General features: G+C 43.0%; 1 protein-coding gene across 1 annotated transcript in view; it reads left to right on the top strand.

Moving 5' to 3' along the window:
• Nucleotides 1-3,451: 3,451 nt before the first annotated feature.
• The window catches only part of HIBADH (3-hydroxyisobutyrate dehydrogenase), an 82,533-nt gene continuing 75,997 nt past the window's right edge, over nt 3,452-9,987 (top strand). Inside the window, exon 1 of the mRNA XM_035318470.1 lies at nt 3,452-3,579. Within this exon, the coding sequence (XP_035174361.1) occupies nt 3,516-3,579 (64 nt within the window). The 5' untranslated portion in view covers nt 3,452-3,515. The remainder of the gene's footprint in view (nt 3,580-9,987) is intronic.

The following is a 9,987-nucleotide window of genomic DNA, read 5'->3' as shown; positions in this document are numbered from 1 at the left end:
TTATACTATGGTTATGTGATAATGACAGTCAAGAAAGCCGTCTTTTCTTTCCCTTTGCTGTTATGGACGTGTTGCATGACACCAGGAACTTCAGCTATCTTCCTGTGATCCAGAATTTGGTTCCACGTTAACCAATACGGTGTAGTGCAAGATCCAAGCTTTCTGATCCACTTATTCATTCCATCTTGGCCCACTCTGGACAGAGCAAGGAGCAGTGTGCCAGTGTGAGCACTTGTTGGGGCTGTTTGTAAAATGGGTGATGAGTGGAAGGATGTGTGTTAACAGCAGTTATATTCGCATACCTGAGAACTGTAATGTGAGAATAGGGATGCACAGACAGGGCAAAAACAGTTGGGGTTTCTTTGAAATCCTGCTCATTTATCAGCTCCAGTGCAGAAAGCTGTCAAAATACTATTGAACTGAGTGAGCTGACTAGTGAGGAAAGAGAGGAGAGCCTGCAGGATATACCGAGGTTTGGGGAACAAGAACAACTTAAGACTGTTTTGGCAGCCAGCAGATCACTTTTTATGACAGCTGTACTCTTTTTGATAAGGCACTGTAAGATCTACCAATGAAAACTGATACATACCAGTTATATGTTTACTACTTGTCGTTCCCATGCATAATTTTTATGCTATACTTTTTACTGTGTTGTACAAAATGAACTCTTTACTAACAGTAGAGCAACAAGCAGACTGCCGAGGTTGCCTTGAGAAAATTGTTCCTTCCTTCCATAATCAGTCAGATATCTTGAGGTCCCTTCTCATGCCTAAATCATAAGGTTGGTATTACTGCTTTTAAGATACAATACACCATTGATAGAACAAAACTTTAAAGCCAATTACATTTTGGCAATCTTCCTACCACTGGCAAAGTCACCCTTGTTAACAGTTCCCCTTTGTAGCATGTTTGCAGTGCAATCACTGATTTCTGGAAAGCTTTTTGGCACTCCCAGATATTTTGAAATATCTAATGAATTTGTTTTTATAGACAATTTTAAACTTTACTCAGAGTACTTCAAAGCATTTTACTTTAAAAATAGGGCTTTTATGCACTGAAATGAGGTATCTATCTACATTTTAATGCAAGGGAAAATATTCTTTAATTTGTAGAACCAAGCAATACAACTTATAATTTATTTGCATTTTAACTAGTTAATTTCAGAAATCATCTTATACAAATCTTTATAAACACTTCCATAGTAGATGTGAGTAAGGAGATATCACTGCTCTACTGAAAAAATTCAGGACATTCAGAACATCCTGGGTTTAATATAAGTATAAGCATTCGTGGCTATTTATTTAAAACAAAAATATCTGAATCTTAACAAACCTTTTTTCTTCATTTTGTGTTGAAAGAATGTAATTAGGTTGGCAAAGAAGAAACACAAAATTAACTAGAAAGGTTTAATTTATAGTGAGATAAGCTTTTATGAAGGGCGAAATTATTTTTAACAAAATGAGGCAACTTTACTATAAAATAAGCCAATTTTACTATAGGCTTGCTAAAAGTTCAAACATCACTGGAGGGCATTTCAAGGAGAGGAGAAATAAAACAAACAACAACAACAACAAAAAAGCAAGCTTTCAACTTGTTTTGTTCTCTGTTCCCACAAATGCTCTGCAATGCTGTAGTCCTGTATCATCTAGTCCTGCAAATGCTTCCTTCTCATAGTGGCTATCATAAAAATACTAAGCTACTAATATCAGTTGTATCGATGTTTTGTACATGAGTAGGGATTATGTTTCATATTATATTATCAAATTTCATATATTGTCTGTGTCTGCAAAAGCATGTTCTGTACAAAAGCAATGTGAAAAGCATAGTAAGATAACAGTGGGCATGAAAACCCTTAGACACAATGAAATTCTAGAAAAAGATACAACTGTGCAGGCAAATCTTGTAATGAGAATTACAGTTCTGGATGCAGTCACCGCAATGAATGGCATCAACAGATTCTACTTGTTCCCCTCCCTCCAAAACATTAAATAAATCATTTTTCTAATTCAGTTCAGATTTAATGGGAATCTGCAGTCAGCTGGAAGAAGGTAAATGACTGAAAATACAAGGCAGTGAAAACTCAGACAGGAAGGCAAAAACACATTAACAAGCAAAGTTAAAGGTATATGTGATTATGTGTAAAATTCATGTTTCGATGACTTCCAAAGACCTTATTTGGGCTAGTACAGAATTCTGCCAGCATAGTTGCATTGACGGGGAATCACACCTCCTCTCATCCATGCAGAATTTGTGCTCATGATGTTTGTCAACCTTTTCCCCCCTGAGGAAGAAAGTAACACTGCTCAGTAGCTTCATTCACTTGGCGCTCTTCAAATGGTAAGAGGGAGGAAGAGATGAGAGAGCTGAAGGGAAATATTGGTGCATATGAGTCTCTGGACCTTCAAATGTTTTGTGAAGTGCTAGCATATTGAAGAGTTTCTGATTTTGTGTATCTCTTTTCATTGCCTTAGCTGCAGGAATCTTTTTCTTGTGAAGTCACGCTCTGTCTCAGTGCACAGCCGAAGGGCAATGAGAGAAAGAAGCAACTGGGTGAAGGTCTGAGATCAGCCTGTTGAGTGGTAGGCTCACACATGCCAGATTAAAGCAACGATATAACCACAGCCTTGTTTCCTGCCCACAGAATTCCTTTATGTTGAGCTGGGTTAATTTAACTATGTATCATCCACTGTTTTACTGGGGCAAGTATACAAACATATACTATGGTACTGGCAGGAGAGCCAAGAATACATGTCGAGCCTATTCTTTCTGTGCTAACATATAACCAAGCGAATAGCTGACTTTGTGAAACCCGAGACCTGCTCCCGATAACTGCCATCTCGCGGAAGTCTATCAGCGATACTACATAACAGCTACAAAAAGACCTCTGACACAGAACAAGCGACCTAATGACTGGTGGTGTTCCCAGCACTCCTCCACAGTGCCACCATCCCAAACTACGGCGAGTTTCATTCTCAAGGAATTATTTTGTGTTTTGCTCTCTTTCTGCCACTCAAGAAAAGCGAGGAATTCTTTTGTGTTTCGCTCTCTTTTACTCAATAGTGAGGAACTGTTTCGTTCCCTCGCACCCCAACCTGGAGCTCTCCCAGGCTGCAGCAGGCCCCGTTGCTCAACACAACCCCAACCGAGGGCGACAGTCCCTCGGGGAGCCCTGCTGTGGGGTTGCCACACGACGACGCCACCCACGCCCTGCCCCCGGCTGGGCACCAGGCCTCTCCCCTCACGCCAGGCCGCCATTTTGGGCGGGCGGCCCGCTCCCTCCCCTCAGGGGCGAGGCTCCCCCCGCCCCCCCCGCTCCCCAATGGGGCTCCCCGGCGGCCGCCCGGCCCCCGCCCCGCCCCTCTCGTCACGGGGCGGGAGGGCGGGGCCTCTTTCGTCACCGGGAGGAGGCCGCGCTGCCTATTGGCTGCGCGGCGCCGCGGGGAGGGCGCTGGTTGGCTGCCGCGGCTGCCGCTCGGCGGGCGGGCGGCGGTTGGCCGGAGGTGGCTGGGCGCAGCATGGCCGCGGCCGTGGTGCGCGGGGGAGCGGCGGGCTGGCGGCGCTGGCACGGGCGGGTGATGGGTAAGGACCGGCCTGGATCGGGGCGGGCGCGGGGAGCGGGCAGCGGGCTGGCCCCGGGGCGTGAGCGGTGCCCCCGCCCCGGCCCGCTGCCTGCTCGTTGGCTTCGGAGCCAGTAACTTTAAGAAATGTCTTACTGTCCTTTAAACCCTTTTTAAGGTGATCGGTGAAATTTGGGTGCTCATTGGATTTTTGAGATAAGCTTTATATGGCGCAGCTTTATCTCTTTCTCTAACGTGCGATCTCCCTGTTACAGGCAGGCGTTGAGACAAGTAATAGCTGAGGTGCAGCAGGTGTGGGTCGTGTGGTACGACATTTAAATACGAGAGACCTGGTCCTGTACTGAGCACCTTTGTCTAGCCGCAGTTTCACTAACAGCAGTGTCCTGAGCTTTCTGTGCGTGGTGGGGATCAGGTAACTCGGGAAGACCTGACCGCTATTGCAGTGTTGAGGAGGATGCGCACCTGGTTTCGTGGAGGTGAGCACAGCCACGAAAACCCGCCCAAAGCACTGCACAGACCCTTTAAACTCCAAAATATGGTTTGTCGTTGCCCAAAGACCTGAGGAAGAAGCTGTGGCTGCAGGAGACACGGGGGCTCTCTCCAGAAGCCCCACAGAACAGGGTTTTGCCCGTGGTGTTGAAGCAAGCGCTGGCTTAGCGGCAGCCCCGCCGAAAGTCCCGTTGACTCTGAGACGCGTTTATGGGATGAAGGACTAAGCAGTAAGCCTTCTTACCTGCTAAGCTCTTTCTCATCCAGGTTTCCTCATCTCTAATGCCTGTATTAGGTTTGTCACCCTTTTCCTTCGTTCTGAGTAGTCTAGAAGATGTGCTTTGAGTAGAGATTTCATTGCGCATCGTTCTGAGCGAAACACCGTGCTAGTGAAGGAGCTCTGACAGAGCTGGCCAGCGTGACAAGGTGACGGGACGTGTCCAATGTGGCAGCTCGGTCAGTGGCCTTTTGTCATTCACTTACTGGCTACTTGGTTAGTTGCTCTTGGACAGCAAGCCATGATGGGTTGCTTCTTCTGTACCTTTATACCAGACTCTGATAAAAATTGCATGAGGAAAATAGATGAGGGCAGATTTTGGAGAAGCCTCTTGGTTAGGTACACTTATGTTTTGGCCAACTGGAGAGTTGACAAAGACCGTGTTGCCTTGTGATCTGCAGCTGGCAGTCACTTACAAAGGTGTTTCTTGGAGAAGGGTGTATGTGATTTTCCTTAAAACACATTTTTGATGTGTGTGGAGGAATCCTTCCAGGGGGCTGCTAGCAGGGATGAATCATTAAGGTTGGAAAAGACCTCCAAGATCATCTGGTCCAACTATCCCCCTACCACCAATATCACTCACTAAGCCATGTCCCTAGCACCACATCCAACCTTTCCTCAAACACCCCCAGGGATGGTGAGGGGGTGGTGGTGTTAATGAGGTAACATGGCTGAGAAAGTAAATGAAGATTCATCAGCTGAGGGAGCTGTTCATCACAGAAGAGAGTACCCTGCTGGAGCATGCAAATGTCCTTGCAGACAGTTTCAGATGAGTAAAAGGGACCCAATCAAGTAACAGTTTAATGGTACTTTTGTTGATGCACTAGCTTTGTTTGATTCCATGCTCTGGTGCAGAAAGGTATTAATTACGCAGCAAGGATTACAACGGAAGGGCCTGCTGCTCTGAAGTCCAGCACCTTACTTAATTAAGGGATCAAGTGTACACTTGATGCTCTGTTTAGATGAAAAGTACTTACTACATGTTTTTGTCTTTAGTACATTAACAAACATTTAATGAGGTATAGCTACAGATAAGAAAAATGAGGTAAGAAAACTGACCATTACAAGACAGTGTGTCTGTTTTTCATCAGCAGGCCTTTACAGAGTCAAGAAAAACCAAGTAGGACATTTTCAGTGTAAAGCTGGCCAAATTTAGTCTTGTAATCTTAAATTATGATTTTGGCAGAGTGCAGTTCTCAAAATCATTGCATAACCTTTAAAAGCCTGTGACCCCCAGGCAATTTAAATTCCATTGGCAAAGGCTTCTAGGAGCAGGAAGACCTGATTCTGCCTGTGTGCAGCTGACCTTCCTAACTTCTACACTTCTCCATCCAGTTCCCTCCAGAATCTACTTTAGTAGAGGCTGCATGAGTTTCCACAGAGAACTCTGCACAAAGCACAGAAGCTCTCTCTGAGCCTTTGTTTCAAAGTGGGAAAGAGAAAAGAGTGGTGTTTTCTCTTAGACTAGAATTTCAGATGCTGAATTGGGGAACAGCCCTAATCTACTGGCTCTTGCTGAACCGCCATCATGATACTGTCCGTGTAAAAAAAATCTTCACATGCAACTGTACTTTCTCATAAAGCAAAACCAGTAACTTCAGTGTCCGAGCTTCATCTCACCATGGTCATCTGCCCATATTCATGTTAAATTTCTCTTGAGTTAACTCAAGATTCACCAGTGCAGAGGGATCAAGAATATTATTATGACTTGCAGCTGCTCTGATTAGGGCATTCATACGGGACAGGAATTTGTGGGCTCTTATCCCATGTGCCATATATATTGATTACATTTGACTCTGGAGCTAGGGATTCCATTGCAGGAGCTAGGCACTTGTGGTGAACGTAGTTCGAGATATATTTGATACACTAAAAAATAAAAAGTTGAAATTAGAGTTGGAGAATTACTGATTTCTCAGTCTTGTTCTTGGCCACTTAGGCTGTGCTTTCCCTCAGAGTACAGGCATATCGGACCTTTCCAGGTCCACTGTCTGTGATCCTATCCAGCTACCAGTTCCTTTGTCTTTGAGTACAAAAAGGCGTACTCTGCACTGCATCTTATAGTGTCTGGTCACTCTACTATTTGCAGTGAATTCAAGGTACGGCTGGAACTGAAATCCTTCCTTAAAGCTCTAAGAATCATTACTTTATAGTGTAAAATGAAATGTAAGCCTCTGAAACGATCTCCTAAACCTGTAGCTGCTATCCTTCAGGTTAAGAAGAAAGTGACCTGAAGCATCTTTACATAGTAGCTTGAGAAGACTTGTGTGTAAGGTCACTGACAGGCCAGGTATTTTGAGGACAGGATTAAGGACAGGATGCAGTCTGCGCATTTCTCAATTTCCTCTCTTACTTTGGTCAAGAAAAAAAAATCAGAAATTCATGACCTTGTACTGAGTTTATTTATTTTTTTTTTTAAGGGAAAATTCTTGTGCAATTACATAGATTAAATCAAGTGTCTGTATTATAGGGTGGCTTTTCAAAGCAAAACATTTTTACCTATATTGTATGTAAGTCTCCAGCATGGTGAGAGGGTTGTGAATAGATCCTCCTCATCAGTGGAGTCTTCATAGGCTCAAGGCTCTCTGAGCACTAATTCCCTCAATAGACTAATGAAGAATCTCCTGGGAAAAGCCCAAATTCTTTGGAGTCAGTGTGGCTGGTTTTGCTAACAATTAATTTGATGTATAGATTAATTTATGTTGCTGATTCTGTTTCCAGTGAAGGAGAATTAATTGCATAAATTACAAGTTGAATGTGGACTGGGCATTTTTCCAGCTGTGCAATTCCAACAGGTTCCTGTAGATGTTCTGAGGAAAGTAAAATGGACTCGATACCACAGGGACAACTTTTGCCAACGCTTACGCAATTAATGGGATTAGTTAAGTATATGTGTATGTGGGTTTGCAGAATATGAACCCACAGATTATTGAATTATGCACTTGTTTAAAAAACGAGCTTGTGCTGTGTATCTGGAGCTGTAAGCAGTGCCATTCAAACTGGACATCACTTTCCCTATGAAACTGTGGAGTTTCATCTAATACGAAGATCTGAAGAACCAAGCCTTCTTAAACATCCTCTGTCTGGCAAGCCCCCGCTGACTTAAATAGCCATTGAAATATATGCCAGGATTTAAAACGTAGCTGATTCAAATTTAATTGAAATCAGCCCTGTGAGTTATGTCTGTGAGCTAATCAGTCCTTTAAAAGAGTTTTCCTGTATTTGAATACTTGGGGACCTGGAGGTGTTTTAAAGCTGTTAATCAAGTTATACACTTTTAAGTGGGCAACTTAGTGTTGGACTGGGAGAAGTTAAAGCAAACTAAGAAGTCAGAAACTGAGTCAGGATTTGGACTATTGCTCTAAAAGGTCCCACTTCCTGTGGATTTGAATGTGTTGTAATTAGCACAGAACAGAAAATGGCACGTGACTGATGAACTTTTTAGAAAAGATGCAATCAGCAGAGATGGTTAAAAGGGGAAATAGTAGAACAGGGTGACACATAACTATTAAGACTGATCTGGATGTTGCCTCATATTCCAGCCAATCCACTGCTAACTATATATTGCAAAATAAAGGGTTTTAAGGAAGATATAGTACAAGAATGAGTTGGTTTCTTGGGTATTTACACTGAGAGGAGCTGCCTTTGAGAAGTAATACACGTACTCGTTGGCAATAGTTCTGTTGTTGCAGTCCAATTGCCAGGGGGTTTTCACATCTTGATCATGAGATGTGGTAGACAGACACACAGAGTCATCAAAGCAAAGCAGCCTTATGTGACACGGTAGGAAAAAGCAAGGCAGGGTGCAGAGAAGGAATGAGACAAAGCAGCGTGAGCAAAATGCCCTTCTCGGTTCCCAGTTATTTCATGGAAGAACAAGACAGAATTACATCTGTTGAGGCAGGTGGCCAAGTTTTGATGTCACTGAGATCTTTGTGGACGGTGGAGAGAGAAAAGCTGTATCTCTCACATGGGATGAAAGCTTTACTGGTAGATAAGATCCACTGGTATTAAGGGGCAAAGAATGAAAGATGCTGAAAACCAGGACTTGAAGCTCCACGAGAAGCTGGAGGCTTCTGGCTAATAACAGAGCAGTTTAGATCAATGTGAGTGATGTACTGGGGAAGTCTGACTCATAGAAACTATGAAAAGAAAAAGACTTCAAGATGATGACTGTGACTGATGGTGTTTTAAGCTCTTTGTTCATGTGATTCCAAGATTTGACATGTAGCACTTCTTAAAAAAGCAACATGTTCTTTTTTTGTGACTTATCTCAGTTTGCACTAAGCATTTTCCCAGGCAATTTTCTTGTAAATTGTGCGACTTCTCCAGCTATGTAATTGCTGCCGGCATCTGTGGAAACTGTCTCAGACCCAAGTTCTCTCAACGAACCTCATTTATTAAACGTGGCACTTCCAGAATAGTGCTGGAGATGAAAGAGCATGACCATTGCTGGCTAAGAAGGAGCTTAAAGGCAGAAAGACTTTGAAATGATTAATCAAGTGTTATTGGCCTAAGGAGGATTCTTCACTAAGCATTGAGACCTCTTAGAGCCTAGATCCAGCTTAGGCACTTCTGTGTGTGCGCTTCTGAGCGGCGGTAGCTCTGTAGCTAGCCTTGTTTCTGTCTGCTTAGCTGCCACGTGCCTTCGTGTTTATTCTGCATAACTTTTTCCCTTGCTGCAAACGAGACATTATCTTGTGTCATCAGCAAAGAAATCTAGGAACCACCAAATGTGCTGACATTGAATGAGGAGTGTTTAGAGTGATGAGAGTGATTACAATACATGAATGCCTGCCACACTACTTTCTATCCAGCATTTGATACGCCTGCAAAGCTACTGACTAGCCAGCATTTGATACTCACTAACTACTTGTAAAAAGTAACTGACTGAAACTGTTGCGTTTTCTCTGGGTGTAGATCATGCCTTCCAGTTCTGCCTTGTAGCACAGCAAATAGAATACAGCAGCTACCCTAGTAAAGACTTCATTTTGCATTTATGCTGTAATCTGTTCTGTTTTTCAGTGTTTGCTTTTAACAGCAGTACAAGTGATTACATGGCTCAAAGGATCGGGACTGATTTGTTAGGGAGGCTCTCACCGTTAGATTTGGGCTTTATGTCTGACTGCAGGATCTAAAGAGACCGGTTATTACCTGTGAGGAGCCGCAGGAAATGGAGTAGCAGCCTCAGTCCATTTCTAGAGAGCAGGGCTGGAGCCAAAGTTGCAAATAAGGAGTCTACAGAATACACATATATTAAAATTGATTGTGATTATCCAGTTTAGGATTTAGACACTTACAAAACATAGACAAGCCTGTTTGTTTTAAGTCTGTGTTGGAGCTTCTCTCAGACTGAAACTCAGACGTTAGCTTTCAGGGATGTCGCTGAAGTTTGATTATTGCTACAATTTTTAAACAGCCACACTTTCATAATTAAGATAATTTTCTTTGACATGTAGAAAATCATTTTGGGATGGTCTTTGTGGCCCAATGTTAGCTTCACAGTTTAAATTATGTGGAATAGGGTCCACATTTCTGCCCTTTTAATGCTTAAATATTTAAGTTGTCTAAATCAGTGCAAACTGATTACATCCTATTTTACTGCATTATTATTATACTTTAAAATATGAAAATATTGATATTTCT

The sequence above is a fragment of the Oxyura jamaicensis genome, chromosome 2 (assembly GCF_011077185.1).
Source record: "Oxyura jamaicensis isolate SHBP4307 breed ruddy duck chromosome 2, BPBGC_Ojam_1.0, whole genome shotgun sequence".
Taxonomy (NCBI): domain Eukaryota; kingdom Metazoa; phylum Chordata; class Aves; order Anseriformes; family Anatidae; genus Oxyura; species Oxyura jamaicensis.
The sequence above is the reverse complement of the archived record's forward strand: the minus strand, read 5'-3'. Positions and strand labels throughout refer to the sequence as shown.